Genomic DNA, 20294 nt, shown 5'->3' with positions numbered 1-20294 from the left:
GTGCTAAAAAGTGTAGCATACTGCAAAATATTGTCACCAGTGTTGTAGTAGACTGTAATTAGCTAAGTTTCTTTAGCAATGACTCCATGTTTGTGACCATTTCTGTACAGTTCTTAACGCGCGACGGGTGCATGTTTAATGGTCACGTGCTGTGAAAGGGACTGAAGAGCGGGTTGGCGTGAGTAGTTACAGTGTCCTAACAGATTTCAAAGTTGTTAAGTTTGTACTTTTACTCACTTTGCATAACTCTGTATGTTTCTGTTTGATTCAGAGGGGAGATTACTTGCTGTGTGATTCCTGCGTGTGTACTTGTCCTAGCACAGTAGCTGTGTGGAGAAACCGAAGTGAGTTCATGATGTTCTCCCATAGAAATGTATGTTTAAAAGAGAGTTTACAGTGCACTTTATTGCCAGTTGACCTGCGAAGTTGTGGGATGTAAACAATGTGTTTATTTGTTTTGTTTTCTCTTTTTTTTGTTGTATTTGTTTCTTGACAGGTCACTACTGTTGTCTATACTGTTTGGATTTAACATGTACATATGATAGTTACTGTTGTCTCAGACCCTGAAAGGCAGTTTAGGCTGAGCCAGTGGAATAGTTAAATTTTGCCGTTTCACTCAAAACTACAGAATTAAAACTGTGCTCCTCCGAGTACAGTCGGAGAATAAAAAAGCCCACAAAAGAGTATTTCCTGTGTCCTGTCTCATTCCCCATGACCGGGCCACATTGAATTAAAGTCTGAATTCTACATCTTAAATGCCTCATTTTAAGTTCACCGTGTATATTAAATTATGCAGTTTTAAAAAAAAGTAAGGTATGCTGTTGCAGAAATTGCCTCTTTGCTCTTTAATAATCGTGCTCACCCAGAGGTTCTTTGCATATAAAATTCAAAGGGGGGTGGGAGTGAGGGCAACGTGACGGGCGTATCACGTTGACGCTGGCTTTTTTACAAAGCACCGCCCAATAAGCGTCTCCGCGGTGCTAAACCTATCGGAGCCCGGTAGATTCAAACGAACGCGCTGATTCAGCGAGTGGGGGCGGAGCTACTTCTAGGTTCTGTTTGGTGCTTGAACAGCGAAGCGTCGGATTGAGAGCGATTATCTTCGTTACGGTGGCAAGTGTTACGTTTAGATGATAACAAACCCCCACGTAAAGAAAAAAAAATGAGACTTAGGTCTCAGAAAACTGTTGCTGTTTGTCCAGAGACACCGAGGCGCTCCCGTCGACGGTCTAACGGAAAAAGGAGTCGATCGCGCCTGTCGGGGTCGGAGATTGAAAGTCCGCTTCAAAGCAAGGTAATTTATTGTTTGTCGGGTTATTTCTCTATGGTGATAGTACTGTTATTAATGTTGGTGGAACAGGTAAACATTATGGTAGCATACAGAGCTGGATGTTGAATATCGTCCCTTTGTTAGGATGCTAGGCTAGTTAGCTAGCTACTAGCGTTCTCATAACAAAACAGCTAACAGAGTTGCTAACATTAGCACCTTCTCGATGGTAGGTGGCATTTGCCACAGTTCTCTAGTTCTATCTGGATCTGTCTGGACCTATTTAAGTAATTTTTTTTGGTTAATTTTAATTGGTAGGTTAAATACAGCAAGGAGGGTTGGTAGGGATATAGTTTCCAATTTAGACCTGAAAATAAACCATCGTGGTTGTAAATATAAGCTACTGTTAAAACCTCGAGCTACTGATTAAGCTTTATGACTTCAAGTTTAGATTTTAAAACGTGTTGGATTGGCAGACATGACTGTGACTGTTTGCATTGTAGATTTAAACTGTAGATCATTCACTGGGTGTCGAAAAGAACAAAGGAAAACAATGTTGTTCATACAGATCCAATTCATTCTTAGTAGCTGCTGTCTTTAAGTAAATCAATCAATCAATGAAACTATCATTAGTATTATTTTTTTGTATTCTTTTCTTTTAACCTCTACACCGAGTCGTATTGTTGTGTGTTGCTTTAAATTACTAAAATGAAACGGTGAGTTAACTTTGGTTTCAAGTTTAATCCTTTACCTTAAAATTGAGGGTCTTTTCACCCATAAGAGAAACTTGAGAACATCTCAAAGAAGAAGCATACATACTAGGCAGCGTTAATCACATCACAACACTGGATTCCAAGAGGATTGATGCCAACAAGGATTAAAGATCCCAGTTGCATGTGGAAGAGGGTCGTAGTAAAGTAGGTCACCAGGACACGTCTTCCTGTTTAGACCCATTAGACTAGTGTGGATAGAGGCCATGCAGAACAGAATCCTATTCAGGGCAACATATGTGGTGACTTTGGTTGTTGGTTAAATCAACTTGATACTCAGGTTGAAATATGGGGCAAACTGCTGCTTGAAGAAAGGTTTATAACCATATTACAATTGTACTGTAAATAGCTGTGAAACTGTGTGGTCACCAAAATACAAGCTGACTTACCTTTAATGACGGCGTTTGAATGACGGCGTATTCACTACGTGAAGGCTTAAAAATAGCCAAATCTTGTATCCATCCTAGGTGAATTGGGTGTGTGCCTCCAGAGATTTATAATTGCGAAATTGGTTCGCCCTATATGTGCTGACTCCTCAGACAAGGTACGAGAATAAATAGCGGTTGGTCTTCAGGGTTTCTACTCCACTGCCGTATTTCATACGGGTCCACATTTCCAATGCGCGCAATTTTTTGCAAGTACCGTCTCTTTGCATCTGGACACAATCTGTCTCTATAACGTCCTCTTTCTTTTGAGCTGCTTTTAAGTATGGTTCATAGCAATCTTCCTTCCAACACAGTGTGTTTGTTTTGATTCGTGGCCTACTAAAATGGTGCCGCGCTCCCACAATGCATTGCGGCGTGAACTCCAAAGCCCCATTGTCCTTGGTGATGTAAGACTTGGATGCAGCTGCTGGCCATGGAAACCCATTCTATGGAGCTCTCTACACGCTGTTTTTGAACTAATGTAAATTCCACAGTTTGGAGGTCTGTAATGATTGACTCTGCTGAAAATTGGCGACCTCTGTGCACTATGCGTTTGTTGAAACAATTTGCATGCCTAGGTCTTCCCGTGGAAGTAATTGGAATATATATACACACACACACACACACACACACACACACACACACACACACACACACACACACACACACACACACACAAGCTAGAGGCATGTCAGCAAAACAAGAGAAGGGGACACATTGAAGAACAAAGTGCTTGGAAGCAGTGCAAAGGGGTTGGTCTGAGTATATCCGTATGTGAGGCCTGAGTGATGGGGATTACTCAGACCGTGGCACAGATTGGTGGGGGGATGGTGTTTATGAGGTGTAGGACCTGATTGACCTGAAGTGCTGACCAGAGGTCAGCAGGCCTTCCTGTTCTCAGTCGTGGCCCCTGCGTACCAAACACCCAGGCAGTAGGAAAGCTTGCTCTCCATCGAGGAGCGGTAGAAGGTCAGGAGCATCTTCTGGTCCAGGTTATTCTGGAAGTGCAGCTGCTTTTGGGTCTTCTCTAACAGAATTTTTTTATAAACGTGGAATACTGATTGAGACATCCTGAAGTAATGCACTATTACGCTGTTTTAAATGGACCTTAGGGGTAATAATGAAGGTGGGTTTTTTTCTTCTTCTTGTTTTTATTGTGTAGGATGAAGAGACTGTGAATAAAGACTCAGAGGATGAAGTTCCCACTATGGTGAGGCGACCGCTGCCTCGTGGCCGGGCGAGAAAGAGGGCTATTGCTGTGAATGACCAAGAATCAGGTATTTTAGCGCCATCGGCTGATTCTGCTTTAAAGCACAGTTGCACTACCTGTTAGTTGAAAAGCTCATCGTTTTCTGTTGTGTTTTCTGAATGACTCTCATTTTACTGTCTAGATTTGACCTTCAAGACTCCAGTCCGTCCCATCATGCACCACGAGCGCATACTGTCAGAGATCGACCCTGTGACTCCGCGTAACGCGACAACAGCTAGAAACATCTACTCACCCATTGTGCGTTTCCTCACACCCAGCAAAGAAAGTGAGTACCAGTCATCCATTTGAAACTTGTTTACATGTAACAAAAGTCTCTCATTGAGAGACATCACCATACAACTGAATGCAGCTTTGTGATCCATGTGATAAACTCCACCTTGAACAAGCTGACCTGCTTAAACTACTTGGTCGGGAGTCAACTATATAAGTCTTATGTGATGTCATAAAGTCAGACTTGGTACTTACAGTCTGTGTGTGTGTGTGTGTGTGTGTGTGTGTGTGTGTGTGTGTGTGTGTGTGTGTGTGTGTGTGTGTGTGTTTTCTATTCAGATTTGAAGTACGCAGGAACGGGGACCAGTGTACTGATGAGCCCAGAACACGGTGTGTTCGGTTGTGGCTCCATTGACCTTCTGGGTGGAGACGAGGACGATGACATCTTTGATCCGTAAGTTGTTTTTCTACATACAGTCACAGGAGAAGACCATGATGTAACTTCATCTCATAGATTATTTTAAAGGAAGTATTCAAAATCAGTTTACAAAATCCAAAAATATATTTTTCTAGTTCTTCAGTAACATCATGTCGGCAATTCAATTTTATTTATATAGCGCCAAATCACAACAACAGTCACCTCCAGGCGCTTTATATTGTACAGTAGATCGTACAATAATAGATACAGAGAAAAACACAACAATCATATGACCCCCTATGAGCAAGCATTTTGGCGACAGTGGGAAGGAAAAACTCCCTTTTAACAGGAAGAAACCTCCGGCAGTGGATATGGGTTTGGTAACTTAGCTATTTGAGAAACGACACAAAGTTTTGTTTGAAAGTTTCTGTTGCTGAGCATCATTTTCATCTGCAGCTTTACGTTCATCAAGAACATGCCGTCGCGGTCCCAGCATTCTAGACCTGCTCTTCTAGATATTCCCCCGAAGACCAGAAGCACCCCAGAGGGAACGCTGGTGGTCGATCTGGTGAGTTTTATCCTCCCTGGCCTCCTGCTCGCTGCACACATATGTAGGGATGGGTACCGGTTCTGACATAAATGGTAGTAACCAGACCGAAAAGCAGCGCACATTTCGGTGCTTTATTTCGGTGCTTTTTTTCCCTGAGCTGTGATACACTTTAGATTCTAGCCAATCATTTTACGTTTCCGAGGATAGTAGGCGGGTCCAGGTACGTACGTTCTTTTAGAGCAGAGCTACAGATTAAAAATGCCCAGGGCGAAGCGGTCAAAAGTCTGGCTGTACTTCACAGCAAAATATGCAAACTCAGCAGCAACAAGTGCTTTAAGGTGATACTGTGCAAAGGATGTAATACCTCAAATCCGATGAAACACCTGGCGACGCATAGCGTTTTTTTAAAAGCCGAAAAATGCGCCGTATTTGATAGCTTGCTGCGAGACCTCACACCGAGCACATCTACTGCGGGTGTGGCGCCTGTTATCGGACCCGGAGTTAGCAATATCCCCCAAAAACCCGAAGAGGAGAGTCCTGGCCCCTAGCCCTGCCAGTGTAGCAGAAATGATGAGGATGATGATGCAGCAGCAGCCGTTCTTCTCTGCGTGAGTAGCTTAATGTTGTTCGTGTGTAATTTACGTTGAGTAGGCTAACCACATTATTACATTAATGCATGTAAGGTGAACTAGCAAACATCATCATAGCTACATGCGGCTGTCTTCTTGTTTGATGGCAGATACTCCCTTCACCCTGGCCAAAAAGGCTAAAATGACCAAAGAAAAAGTGGAAAACAGTTAAACATGAGAGGTTTTGGACAAAGTTTGTGTTTGTTCCATTGATTAAGCACTGCTTCCAGCCAAGAGTGATACCATATATGCCCTGTAGCTGCAGAAAAGGCTAACATTGTTATCTTTTTACAAAAAAACAGCTGAACATGAGAAGTTTTTGGACCAATTTTGTGTTCTCCATTCTTTAAGCACCGGTTCGAGCACCGTTTAAGCACCGGCACTGTTTCAAAAGTACCGGTTTGGCACCGGTATCGGATAAAACCTAAACGATACCCATCCCTACACATATGCAGCTCGGACACATGGGCTGTATCCCAATTCAGGGTCTGCAGCCTTAAAGGCCGCATTTTAATGCCGATTATGTCACAGCGACGAAGGCTGTCCAAATTCAAAGGCTGCTTGAAATGCGGCCCTCAAATGTGTCCTTCATTTCCCTGAATTTTAAGGATGTGGCGGTGTAGACTTTGTGGCCCAAAATATCCCAGAATGCATAGCGAGGCGGTGGGTGTGGATAATTTTGCCGAAAAAAGACGGTGGAAGAGGGGGGGCCGAAGAGTAAACTTTTAAAAGTACTGAATATTATGTCACTTATTTATGTGCAAACGTTTAATGACGAAGAACATTAAAACATTACTGTTGGCCACATGTCGGCAAAGTTATGTGACATTACTGATGTTTGTACTAACGTGGTTTTAAAGACTTTACTTTAAAATATACGCTGAGACAAATTTAGTAATGCCAACATATTGAAAGAACATATATTTGTCTCTTATATATAATACATTTATATGTACAGTGTCAAAGGAACCTGTCTTTAAATGAAGATTTAAGGTGACAGGAAATATAAATGAATGCAGCTTGAATCTCAGTATTTGAAACAGAGTTCATTCACTGCTATAATAACTAATAATGAAATAATAACTTTAATATTGAAATAATAACTTTAATATTGGCCATATTATATTTACATTACCAACATGAGATGACTTTAGTCTCATGAACAACATTAGCTAATTGTTATTTACTAGCTAATCTTAAAATGACTGTTCAGTACAGAAATGAAGCCCAACAGTCATGTTTTACAGTCCTGTGGTCTCAGCCTCAGATACTTATCAAATCAAAGCTCATGTAGAAAAAAACAAACAAATGAACAAAAGATTTTCTCCTTCATTTCTGTCAAACAATCCTGTATGAAACGTTTCCAGTATCATGGTTGCTAGGCAACCTGGGCAGCGCGACGGAGGCTAGACCGTCCCATTTCACAAGCCTCGCACTTAAGGCCTTAGCGGTCTTTGAGTACGCGACCCTTGTGGACCGTCAAGACTGCGTACTTTAAGGCTGCAGACCCTGAATTGGGATACAGCCATGGATGTCAACTGTGGAACACGAACTGAGGACATCTTAAAGAAAAATCACAAACAATATTTACTGAGTTTTTTTGTGTGTTAATTATATTTTCAAGGTCAGGAATAGTTTGCTTATTTTGCCTATTAGTGTGAATGCTGGTAAGCATTCACAGTATTGTTATTCAAATCTTATTATAATATTTTATTATCTATTCTATACGTTTTTTTTGCCATCTATCTCCTTCAACACTGTTCAACTTAGAAAAACCATTCAATCACCGTTAGATTCCTCTTCTTCTGGACGTTGCTGCTTCTGTTGCACACTCAGTGCCGCATACCATATTTTTTGGGCCACAAGGCTGACTGTCAATAACGGGCCTGTTTTCATACATAAGGCGCATTAAGCGAAACAAAACAGTCAGATAAGTCAAACTTTACTCAACTCATTCTTCTTGCTTCCTCTTTTTCGTACCATTGATTCATTAATCTTGAATTCTCTCGCAGCTGCTCTAACTTTGAGTGGGGAAAAAAAGTTAGCGTTCATCCTCCAGTTTCACTGTGCTAATCTTATGCTAACTATACATTAAAAAAAATAATAATTGTTTGATGATCTGAAACGTTTAAGTGTGACAAACATACAAAAAAAAATAGAAATGTGTTTTTTCACACCATTGTCATGTAACAATGACTTTCTTCCTTCATTCTGTTCGCTGACCCCATTATGGACCACTAAATTTTTTATAGTGTGTGTGTGTGTGTGTGTGTGTGTATATACATACATACATACATACATACATATGTATGTATGTATGTATATATATATACACACACACACACACACACACACACACACACACACACACACACACACACACACATATATATATATATATATATATGCGCTCGACTGCACTGTCGAGCGCAGATTCACTGAGCGCTCAACACAGACAGCATCGTCAGAAGGAAAGTTGATAAAATAAATTACAAATGTTGTATTGTTCGATACATATGCGTACCGAACCGAAAGCACTGTATCGAACGGTTCAATATCGATACGAATATCGTTGCACCCCTAGTATATATATATGTATGTAATATATATTTATTTTATTTATTCGCTTTTTTTCACTACATTAGACAACATCAAAATAGCGTTGTCAAAAATGACAATAGCGTTGGCATTTTTTGTTATTTGTATGTTGTAATCTTTACAAAAAACCTAAAAAAACCCCACCTCTTAATCTTTGGTATATGGCGAGGCGCTGTGGACACCCAAGTTTGTGATTGTGTCGAATTTTCAAATCAATACCATGGTTGCATCTGCTGAAAATCTCTGTGAAGCTCAAATCTCAGTGACCTTGACTTCAAGGTCAGAGGCCAACTTTTTTGAAAATCAGAGGAGTTTCACATTTATAACACAGGTATGTCTACTAGGAGGCTGAAGGGTAGCACTATATATTTATAAACAATCAAAAACAACAATTATTAGGCAATTTATTTATTTCCAATTTTTATTGAATTTATTTCTGTTAACATGGTGTTTTTGGTCTGATTGAAGGACTGATGTGATGGTAAGGTGTCCGCTGCTCTGCTTTGAATATTGGTAGGCTTTTTTTTTTTTTTTTTTTTTTAATTTTCACAAGAATTGCTAGTTCCCCTAGAGTTTTGGCCACCCCAACAATCAGACGATTCCCTATGAGCAAGCATTTAGCAACAGTGGGAAGGAAAAACTCCCCTCTAAAAGGAAGAAACCTTCGACAGAACCAGGCTCAGGAAGGGACAGCCATCTGCCGCGACTGGTTGGGGTGGGGGGAGTGAAAATTAAAAAAAAAACAAAAAACCAAAGTGATCATTATTGGAGCAGCTTAATGAATTTTTCCAGTGCTGTTAATATCCTTTTCCAACCCCAGTTTGTGTTTTTGTCACTTTTGTCCAAGGTGGAGGAAGCCATGCTGTAGATTGATTCTGTATGGTCTTTCAATGTCAATACATGGGAACCTCTTAGAGAGGCCAGGGTTGAAAAAGGGATGCCGGAGAACCTCCGAGGGTGTTATCCGCTGGTGTGCATCCAAGGCCAACATCCCTTTAATTAAGCTGACAAATAAACGTTGGCCATTTTCAGGTCCTCGTCCAAACACCATTACTTGTTCGAGGTCATCAAGACGCGCAAGTTTTATGTATCGAGTCTCCAGGGACTCATATCCTGTCTCGCACTGAAATTGTTTGTCAGTCTTAAATGTCCAGCGCTGTTGGTTGTAGTTGTCTTCAATGAAATAGTCTTCAGTGTACACGCCAGAGTCCAGAACATGATCTGGTGGCTGTCCCTGGGTCTCTATGATGAATTTCAAAACATCATATTCTCCATTTCCAGGGTAGAGTGGCACCCCTGTACCAAGTTCCACAGCTACAAGCCCCAAAGACCACATGTCAGCTGCTTCATTATAAGGAATGCCAAGCATAACCTCAGGTGCACTATAACCAACCGTCCCCACACAATCACTAGGATTCACTGCAGACACAGGACATGCGAGGCCAAAGTCTATAAGTCTGACTTTGACTGGAGACTCATGGCGGTTAACAACCATGATGTTTCCAGGTTTGAGGTCAGCGTGCACTATTCCCACAGAACCTAGGTGTGACAGGGCATTTGTGAGTTGATGTAAAATTGGCCTGACTTCGCTTATGGGGAGACCCTGGTTTTTCCGGTCCCGTATGTAGTCCCACAGGCATTGATCAAGGAGTTCAAAGTTTAAGCAGACCCGCTCTCCGTCATGGAAAAAGCCGTTCCATTTAACTATGTTGGCGGCATCTGGATCCAACCTTCTCAGCTGCTCCAGGATGAAAATTTCCAGTTTTGCCTGTTGCAGAATATCAGGCCGGTTCCTGTTGACTTTAATAGCCACAGCACGGTTGGTTTTGGTATCGCGACATTTGGCTACAATACCAAAGCCCCCTTCTCCGAGGAAAGCCTCTACCTTGTAGCGGTTTCCCAAAATGCTCCCTTCAACTATTTCAAGCTCACCTGAGTTGAAGGTTGAGCTGGCTGACGTGTGGACGCATACTTGCTGAGAAAATTCAACCGAGTTTCGGAAACTGCAGTTGATTTTCTGTGATCTCTTGCTTTCCAAGTTTGAAGGGTGCTGAAAGACCACAGGGTTTTGTGGTCGTTCAACACTCATGTTAGTGCAAGGGGAACTCTTACGGTTGAAAAAGGGATGCCGGAGAACCTCCGAGGGTGTTATCCGTTGGTTTGCATCCAAGGCCAACATCCCTTTAATTAAGCTGACAAATAAACGTTGGCCATTTTCAGGTCCTCGTCCAAACACCATTACTTGTTCGAGGTCATCAAGACGCGTAAGTTTCATGTATCGAGTCTCCAGGGACTCATATCCTGTCTCGCACTGAAATTGTTTGTCAGTCTTAAATGTCCAGCGCTGTTGGTTGTAGTTGTCTTCAATGAAATAGTCTTCAGTGTACACGCCAGAGTCCAGAACCTGATCTGGTGGCTGTCCCTGGGTCTGTATGATGAATTTCAAAACATCATAATAATTTCTCCCAGGGTAGAGTGGCACCCCTGTACCAAGCTCCACAGCTACCAGCCCCAAAGACCACATGTCAGCTGCTTCATTATAAGGAATGCCAAGCATAACCTCAGGTGCACTATAACCAACCGTCCCCACACGGTCACCAGGCATTACTGCAGACGCAGGACATGCGAGGCCAAAGTCTATAAGTTTGACTTTGATGGGAGACTCATGGCGGTTAACAACCATGATGTTTCTAGATTTGAGGTCAGCGTGCACTATTCCCACAGAGCCCAGGTGTGACAGGGCATTTGTGAGTTGATGTAAAATTGGCCTGACTTCACTTATGGGGAGACCCTGGTTTTTCCGGTCCCGTATGTAGTCCCACAGGCATTGATCAAGGATTTCAAAGTTTAAGCAGACCCGCTCTCCGTCATGGAAAAAGCCATTCCATTTAACTATGTTGGCGGCATCTGGATCCAACCTTCTCAGCTGCTCCAGGATGAAAATTTCCAGTTTTGCCTGTTGCAGAGTATCAGGGTGGTTCCTGTTGACTTTAATAGCCACAGCTCTGTTGGTTTTGGTATCGCGGCATTTGGCTACAATACCAAAGCCCCCTTCTCCGAGGAAACCCTCTACCTTGTAGTGGTTTCCCAAAATGCTCCCTTTAACTATTTCAAGCTCAACTGAGCTGAAGGATGGGTTAGCTGACATGGTGGAATGTGTCGGCTTGATCGGTGAATTGCTGAGAAACGTGAAATTCTCTCAAAACTTTCCAAAAGGTTTTTGGTTGCTGTCAGGTCTACGTCCGTTAAGCACTGAAGTTTAACAGAGCAAAGCCCCTATTTGTAGGCTTTGCCTCTCAGCAAGATTATGACATAACAAAGGATCAACGGCATTCTATTTTGGATCAAAGGCATTCTATTTTTTTCAGTTGAAACACTGAAAAAAAAAAGTGTTTCAACAGGGCAGGCTGGCGCCCTATGGGACGCAGAGGTGATAGGGTAAGGATGCAGAGGATAAGATCCAGGATAAGATTTACTTATCGGTCAGCTCATCATCAGTGAGCAGCCGCAGAATCACAGGTGCAGCTTGGCAGGAGATGGACTCAGGGTGAAGACACAAAATCAACAATGACAACACTGTTATTCTTTATTAGTGTGAATGCTGGTAAGCGTGTGTGTGTGTATGTGTTTCGACTGCTGCTGTGTGCACAGTGTTTGCTCTACAGCCATCATTTTATCCTCACGTAGCCATCGTTGTTGTCTTTCCAACAGCATGTCTTTCAAAGCTCACAGATGTAAACGTTTTTAAACTGTGTGGATCCAAGTGGAGGGATAATCCTCTAACCGACCCATAGAAATACATTATATTTTCAGACAGGAGTTTGTCTCAACAGCAGGAAAGACCCCACTTTTTAAATTGCTCCTGCGGCCAAAGTTTTGACAGCAGGAACATGAAGAACACACTGTTGTATAGAACAGGTCCTCAGGATCGTCACCATTTGAAAATGATTTTGATGGGAGTTAGGGTCTTGGATTTAGAAGCAGTTGTTCAACAGGTGCACCGAGGCAGATTTGACAGGGTTTTGCCACAGAGTAATAGTGTGTCAGTAGTTAGTCCTGGACAACTAGATCAAGCATTCCGATTGGCCCATGAAATTCAGGATTCTGTTTGATTGGTGCATTTGTTTTCAGCAGACAGGTGGTTCAGATCTGGGCTTTTGGAGTCAGTTGATGACTTTTAGAATCATCTTTTCTGACTGGATCATTAAAACTTAAAGCATTGATCTTTCTGCAGTGGATTCTCCCACATTTCAGTGATATGGTGAATAAATGAATATTGTAAAGTCAAAATACACAACGTCGTAGTCTCACTTCAAGCACTTTATTCCTTACGTCTTGTTTTTCCGCTCACCCACAATAAGAACAACCCACCGCAGGCAACAGTACTCTCGCGATATAACAGAAAATGACAAGTTAACAATCTCCCTCTTTCTTTTTTAAAAATAAAAGTATAAATATCCCTTTTAAACATTTGTATACATATATATGTAAACAAAACAAAAAAACATTGTCAACATTATAGAACATTCAGGAAACATTTCAATGTGCTTTGCTTTACTCAAAGCGTACTATCACTGCACACAATAAACAAGAGTGCATTTTAATGCAAAGAAAACTTCGTAAACAAAGGATCACAGTATCCAGAGTCCTTCATCTAGTGCTTTTAGAAGGGTTCTGGATAAAACTCCCTTTTTTTTTTTTTTTTCAGACAATCAGCAAGTTGGGATTTGAAATCTGACCAACCAATCTGTCTGATTTTAATGGATTGTATGAGCTCTTTAATGCTGCTCATTTCCAGCCCCAGTCTCTTCTCTGTAACCTGCTTAGTGGACTTGAGTGCATCAAACAAGGAATGATTGTCAGGCACACAGATCAACAGAAGAGCATTCAGACCAGTGTTACCAGTTTTAAGCTCAGAAAAAAGTGTTGCCAGGAAGACAGCACTGTCTATTCCAGGGGTGTCAAACTCAAATACACAGTGGGCCAAAATTCAAAACTGGAACAAAGTCGCGGGCTAACGTTAATATTTACTGAAATACATTTATTCCTCCAGATATAAGAATGAATCTTTTCTTATGGACTCAAACACATTTTGCTGAAAAACTGAATATGGAACAAGCAAAGCTTAATACTAAACAATATATATATTAGCTGTATAATACCAGCAGGCCAGCTCTAATAGTAATTTGGTATGGCTTCGGGCCAGAGTTTGACACCTATGGTCTATTCCATCTGACATGGCAAGAGTTTCTCCTGCCAGTGTACTTCTGACCACACGTCTGATATTTTTTTTATTTTTTAGACTGCCAAAAGAGAGGACAAAACTTTCCTCCTTTACCCATAAGGATGATTAATGCCCCTCCTTGAGTACCGCCAGCGGGAAGGTTGCCAAATGAAGCGTCACTGAAAACAACCAATGCCAAATCCTCACTGTTACCCAAGTGTTGAAACTTAAGAGTCACTTTCTCTACTTTAAGTTTATGGATAACTTTGTTCACTTCATGAATGGACTGCACAATTGCACCTTTGATATTAGATCCCAGGCTGCATGTGTCAAACGTAACATCTGGTCTCGTTTGTTTGGCAACCCACAAAATCTGTCCTATTTTTGACCCGAGTTGCTCCCGTTCTGTTTCACTTAAGGAAGCATCCCTCTGTACAGCCCGTGCTGCTTGTAACTGAACCGGTTGTAGGTTGTCAATGCAAAGTTATTGATGCACCTCTATTACATCATTAACTGTACAAATGTCCATACCAACATAAAAAAACTGTCATGTTCTTCACGGCCCACAATTAAGGTAGATTTCAGTACAGGAATGATGAGTTGCAAAGTGACTTGAACCAGCCCAAAGGAAATCATCAACGTGACATGCAAGCACTCCTGTAATCTCAGATTGTTCATTCTGCCAATAGAACACTGTGGGATCAACCTGTGATATTTTACCACCAGTTTTGAGCATAATGTCTTTGACCTTATTGTACCAATAAAGTGAAGCAATTATTTCATTTCAGCTCAAAACATTCAGCTATCAGCATTCACACAGCAATTTCTTCAGAAAATGCATTTTCTAGTTGATTTTTAAGTATCTGCAATTCCTTTTGGATGTTGTATTTAGCAAGAATAGAGTATGGTCTACATTTTATTGTTAAAGATTCACTTTCTGTGGCTTTAACATGGTTAAAATCATAAACTGGACACTTTCACCTTGCTCCCTTGTGAAAGCAGTCAGTTATATATTTAAAATATTAAGTAATCTGAGGCATGTGGTCGTGTTTATTTCCAGGAGGAGACCCTGATGTTGAGCTCTCTGAATGTGATCGAAGACGCAGAGTACACCTTCCATGCAGCTTTCCAGGACCATCAGTACAAGGTGACCACTCACTGAAAGCCACTCTTCACAACCCTCTGTGGTACTTTCTTCTGCAGACCAGATGTTTACCACAGCAACTTATTTAACAACAAACAAGATCTTTCATTTTGATTCACTGTTGAGAACTTAACATGTGCCTCACATGTTGGTGCATTATATCACAGAGCTGGTGATGATGTTACTGATATATCAGCAGGTTTATTTTTCTTTCAGAGACATGAAACAGAAGCTTCCCTAATATTTGTTACCCCTGCTTATTGGAGTCCTTATTAACATGATGTGGCAATAATAAAAAAAATATTGATCTTTTTTTTTTTAACTGCATTGTCACAAGTCATGGATAATTTCTCGTGTCTTTACTCTTTAATCTGCTTTTATAAATGCTGATACCAGCAGATCGTCAAACAGCCAATATTTTCAGGGGACCTCTACATTATGTTATCTTTCCTAACGTCGTTAAAAACAAAAGGAAATGTATATTTCAGTTGAAAGTCACATAACCTATTGGATTTTGTTTTTAATAACTTGATGCGGTTGGGTTTCTGTATTTGGAAATTGTGCACTTCTCTATTTCATACTTCCTTCGTGGTTCATTTACGTACAAGATGCATGAATTAGGAAACTAGTAGAAAGTGTGGCATGCAAGCATCTGTGAAACCATTTTTCACTCACTCTAAAAATTAAAAACTGCAGTTGATGAAGTGCAAAAACCCATTTTGGAAAACTGAAAAGAGACACACACACACACACACACACACACACACACACACACACACACACACACACACACACACACACATTTTTATGAATTTTGAAATATGCATTTGATTTCTTTGACCTCTCTTCTGTTTTGTGAGCAACTGGGGAGCTTCCATCGAGGGCTAAAATGGTCTAAATTCTTTCTGTTCCCACAAAGAAATTATTCTGCAAAGTGTTGTAATCGAGTGCAGCATCAAGGCATCTTTGTGGATAAAAGGATTCACGAGGTTGAGCAGACTTAAAAATTGTCTGTAAGCTTGTTATCTAGCTGGGATCTGAAGATGATATGCTGCGGAGGGTCAGTGAAGTCACCCTAGTTATAAATAATGATATGTCATTCCAAGGCAGGCTACACAGCTGTCATTACACGAACATAACACTGGCAGAGGTTTAAAGGTGAGGGTGAAATGGGTTTTAATAAGCACCCAGTGGGGCGCAGATAACGTAGGAGCCAAGAGCGTCTGAGACAACACATTTCACAACGCTGTGCAGTTAGTTGAAATGTTTGGTGGTTTTGAGTTAATTGCCAAAAGTTATGATCCTAACCTTAATCATCTGACTAGACCAGGCAGTTGGATCTTTACTGAAACTACAAATTTTGGTATCTGGGACGCTGTGAGTCCAGGAGCTGACTCTACAACTGCACTTGACTCTTTACCCCTTAAAGCCTACTACGTGTAACCCTCAAAGCTCTTTTATGAACTGAGTGGCTTCTGTCATTTCTCAGGCTTATAGAACAAAATGACTGAGTGTGCATCAGCAGTTGGTGAGGGTGGCCTCTGTTGATGCAGACAAACCATTCTAGAGGTGGTCAAACCGTTTTTATTGGTGTGTATATACCAAGGTGTCAAAGCTCGTCATAAAGGGTACCTGGAAGGTTGTCAGATGTCTTGATGGGGAACAGAGTTAAAAGATGAGCTTCAGTCAGCAGAGCAGATCTGAGGTTACTGACTTGACCACTTATTCTTCCCCTGTTCTCAACAGGTATACATGGTGCTGCGACCACATGTGAAGGAGTTCCTGCAGGCCATGGCAAAAATCTACGAGGTGTGTGTCAGTGTGTAGATTAGCAAATAGTTTGGTTATTTTGAGCCTCATTCACACGTTAAACAAATTATTTTTCTGTCACTGCTTTAACGTGGAGCAGTTAAAAGTGTGGAATTGTACCAACTGCTGTGCGTGCTCTGTTCCAGCTGTTCGTTTACACGTGTGCGAAGAAGGAATATGCCGAGAAGATCCTGGACATCCTGGACCCGCAGAGAAAGCTGTTTCGGTATGAGCTGCTTCCACTTGTGTTTTGTAAACTCGGTGCTTGAGTGCAGAGACGTGCGGATTCGCACTGCTGCTGTGTTGCGTGCTCAGAAATTCGACATGGCCTGCTTCAAATGTTCCCTTTAACATTCTGCCCGTGCCATACAATGAGGACGGTAAATGTGAGTTTCACTTGTGATTTCTCTGGTAGACACCGGCTGTATCAGGACGACTGTGCCTGTGTTCTTGGCCACTACATCAAAGATCTCAGCATCCTCGGGAGGGATCTGAAGAAGACGGTGGTTCTGGATAATGCACCCCACACATATCCATATAATGTAAGTTTAAAGGCTGTGTTCTTTGATTTTCTCTGAGCCCCACTTGAATGACTGAACTTCTCACCCTGTGCTAACCCGTCCACCCTTCGGAGAAAGCTCATTGCACCGATTGTATCCACTATCTCATTCTTCGAGCTAACAGTAACAGTATAAAGAATGAGACCAGGCTTAGATACTGGGACTTTAGCTCCATCTGGTGGAAGATGGCTGCATAACATTTATGGCACAACAACTTATGGTAACTGGGCATCAATTAAAATGTTAATAATTAGAATAAACGACTACGTCTGGCATCGACTGACAGTAGTGGCGATTATTCATCTTGTTGACTATTCGCACACATCCTTAATTAATTACTTTGTTTTGCTCTGTCAGCACTTTGTTGCTGTTACTAACTTTTAATAACATGTTTGTTTGTTTTTTGTAGTTGTTGAACACGATTCCCATCAAGAGCTGGTCTGGGGAGTCTGATGACAGAGAGTTGCAGAAGCTCATCCCCTACATGGAGAAACTGTCTGCAGCTGTAAGTCTGCTTACATCTTCTGTGTTTACTGTGCGCTTGTTTAAAATGGATTCAGAGGCAACAACATGTGCTTCCTCCTTCACTGCACCAGCATCATTGTTTTTGGTCCCGGCAGGCGGCTGTTTTCAGAGAAAAACCCCGCTGCTCTGCAGGTGCTGCTCTGCACCGGACAGCAAACCCATACAGATGGCATTTATCAGTGCCTCACGTTTACTTTAGAGATTATGAGAGAACGAGAGCAGATCTTTGAGAGTAAAAGTGTGAGTTACAGTAGTCAGCTGGACACAAGCGCCAACCAAATTAAAGGATTGAGCTTTAAGGTCCGCATCAAGTCGAACTGTATGCTAGCGTTGTTTCGGCTGCCGCCAAGTGGCCACTCACCTTGTTACGTGAGTTACAGTTAACAAAAAAGATTTTAAAATGAATATAAAATTCAGATAAGTAGCTTTGATCGTCAGCTTTAGTGAATGCCTCTCGTCCGTGAGCCTGCTTCCTGCGATCTATACAGACGTTTAGATGTGTGGCAGGCGGACACTTAATCGACTCAGAGCTCATTTGCATCGGTTTTGTTAAACAAATGTTTAATCGTGTCTATGTGTGATGGTGCCTGTGATAAGATGCAAGCGTTTGTCTGTCTTTAATCTCACGAGATTCAAACATGCTAGTGTGTTTTTTCTGTCTGTTATGTAGCTGCAGTTAATAATGGTCATAAACTATTAATCTATCATGTACAACAAAGAGTTCTCACATGCTCGCATTCGATAAACTAGAAAATCTTCACCATTTAATACAATGATTGATTTATATTAATAGTTGAGGCTGTAAGAATGCACGGTAACTGGTGTGGTTCTCTTACAGCACATTTCTACTTAGCCCTAGTACAAGTCTCATTTATGCTTCGCATTCATTTGTGCCTCACAGACTGGACACGTGAATATGGTGGGATACATGTTGTAATATTGGGCGGATCCATTCTGGGTTTAGTTTTTTTTATTGTCAGCGTTATAATTTGGCCCCTTGTTTGAAAACTTTGCTGCATAAACCTGTCCGTGTTTGGGATGAGTCGCATGCTGCGCTCGCGTCCTGTTTTATGTGAACATGCTGATGGCTGGAGCGGGGAGGCCCGGGCTGGCTCGCTGAGTTGATAACCTTGTCGTGTAGCTGCTCAGCGTCACCGTGCTTGTGGTTTGGTGAGGACAGATAGTGAAAAGATATTCTGGGCATGCCGGGCAGGCTAAGTGCTACAGACTCAGATTGTCATAGAGAAAATGGATTTTCCTTTTCTTTTAGGGTTGTTGCTGATTCCCCGGTCAGTGAGCTGTGAGTGAAACAGCTGGTTATCTGCAGAAGCATCTGCCTGATGTCTTTCCTCTCCCGGTTTCATGATTGACTCTGAATATCTGAATATCTCTCGCTGGTGTTTTTTCAGGAGGATTTTCGGGAGGTGCTGAAGAAGAGGAAGGATCACGTCCACAGGCTGCTGTCAGAGGACTGACAAACCCCCCACTTTGACTGCTTAATGTGACTTTCACAGCCCATGTTTGCTTTGGCGAAAAGGCAGAAGCCAGTTGGACCTAGGTAACCTGCAGACTGTTGGTTCGTGGTGGACCTGTGCGCCCTCCCCCGTCCTCCCGTTGGCTTGAAATGACAGCAGAGCGGTGTTTCAGACATGCTGCTGGTCGCTCAACAGATTACACAAGCAATAAACTCATATCTGTGTATATATATATTTACAGCTCAGAATCCAAAATATGTTGTTTATAGTCCTGATTTTTTTTTTAATTTATTAACTATATTGCAAATCTACAGCTGTTATCTGTATATTTTAAAATGTTTTCTTATACAATAAAATATCCCTGATAATAACTGGGGAAAATAAAGCATTCGTGCCTAGGTGTCATTTGATTTTCATATTTAGATTATGTTATTTTATATGATCACCTTATCTTCAGTTGTTGAAATTTTTCATTGAGCATACAGACGACTGTGAGGAAGAGGAGGAAGCTACATGTTTGGAGAACACATGGGCTCAAGGAGGCTGAACTAAAAGAGAGTCAGACAAAAAGAAATATTAATAAAGTTGAGGTGATTGAATGGAAATTGAATTCCAATCATTCCACGTTCAGGTCTCCCTATTTTTCAAGGGTGAAAGTCTTATGTTTCCAGGAAACGCTCCTCAACATAGCGAAAAGCAGCGATGTGAGAATTTCCTCTAAGGAAACATCCTGTAATAGGATTTTCAAAAGATTTGTTTCTCAGGCATGAAATAAATAGATTTTCAAAAATCTCAGCTGCTCTCTGCACTGCCTCTGCAGGTATCTGTAACCCTTTGAACATCTGCACCGCTGCAGCAGAGCTTTAAACTTGTTTCTATTCACAATAACTTAATGCGCAAACCCTGCTCATCACTTCCTGTTAAGGAGGAAATGGAAGTATCACAAGGGCAAGTGGAAAGATGGTAACGCATGCGCACACCTTTCCTAGATCACTCCTTTATTACCATTGGTAATCTGATATTCACTGACAGCACATTAAGCATCCCAGGATCCATGTGTGAGTCACAGACTTCATTCACCAGTGGCTTTTATGTATTGTTTGTGGGCAAAGATGTTAAACGCTTTTCTTTATCTATTTGGTGAGAAATTCCAGGAATCAGATGTTTAGAGAAAATGGGGCATGCGCAGTAAAGTTACACACAATCCGAAAATGTTTGGCGTCTGTTCGTCGCGCCCGAGGCCACCGAGGAGTTATCAGTGGACTGTTGGAAGTTGGAGTGACTGATAATGAAAAGCCCAACAAAATCAGCAAAAACACAATGACGTCTCTATAACCTTAATTTTGAAAAGTTCATCACTTATTATTGAGTGAAAAGACTTTCTATAAACGGGTTGTCTGTAGTAGCTGATGCTGTCTGA

The 20294-nt window shown here is 41.5% G+C and overlaps 2 protein-coding genes across 2 annotated transcripts; one reads left to right on the top strand and one right to left on the bottom strand.

Annotated features, from left to right (window-relative positions):
- The first annotated feature begins 1027 nt into the window (after positions 1-1027).
- ctdspl3 (CTD (carboxy-terminal domain, RNA polymerase II, polypeptide A) small phosphatase like 3) lies at positions 1028-19259 on the top strand. Its single transcript, XM_085382169.1, has 11 exons — positions 1028-1294; positions 3625-3739; positions 3854-3997; positions 4282-4396; positions 4817-4928; positions 14422-14508; positions 16252-16314; positions 16461-16540; positions 16730-16856; positions 17284-17379; positions 18809-19259. The coding sequence occupies exons 1-11, from the start codon at positions 1163-1165 to the stop codon at positions 18872-18874; spliced, it is 1137 nt and encodes a 378-aa protein (XP_085238295.1). The 5' UTR covers positions 1028-1162; the 3' UTR covers positions 18875-19259.
- Positions 8043-12299, bottom strand: LOC146653110 (uncharacterized). Its single transcript, XM_085382168.1, has one exon. The coding sequence runs from the start codon at positions 11283-11285 to the stop codon at positions 8970-8972; it is 2316 nt and encodes a 771-aa protein (XP_085238294.1). The 5' UTR covers positions 11286-12299; the 3' UTR covers positions 8043-8969.
- Positions 19260-20294: the final 1035 nt, after the last annotated feature.

This window comes from Rhamphochromis longiceps, linkage group LG15 (assembly GCF_057381845.1).
Source record: "Rhamphochromis longiceps isolate RC_006_pf linkage group LG15, R_longiceps_female_GT1.1, whole genome shotgun sequence".
Classification (NCBI taxonomy): Eukaryota; Metazoa; Chordata; class Actinopteri; order Cichliformes; family Cichlidae; genus Rhamphochromis; species Rhamphochromis longiceps.
Note: the sequence above shows the minus strand (reverse complement) of the source record. Positions and strands in the feature narration are given on the sequence as shown.

Excerpts from the sequence above, each read along its gene's own strand:
- LOC146653110 (XM_085382168.1), bottom strand. The coding sequence starts at position 11,285 with ATGTCAGCTAACCCATCCTTCAGCTCAGTTGAGCTTGAAATAGTTAAA.
- ctdspl3 (XM_085382169.1), top strand. The coding sequence starts at position 1,163 with ATGAGACTTAGGTCTCAGAAAACTGTTGCTGTTTGTCCAGAGACACCG. Across the intron at positions 1,295-3,624 it reads AAAGTCCGCTTCAAAGCAAG|GATGAAGAGACTGTGAATAA; the intron begins GTAATTTATTGT and ends TTTATTGTGTAG. Across the intron at positions 16,541-16,729 it reads CCGCAGAGAAAGCTGTTTCG|ACACCGGCTGTATCAGGACG; the intron begins GTATGAGCTGCT and ends TTTCTCTGGTAG.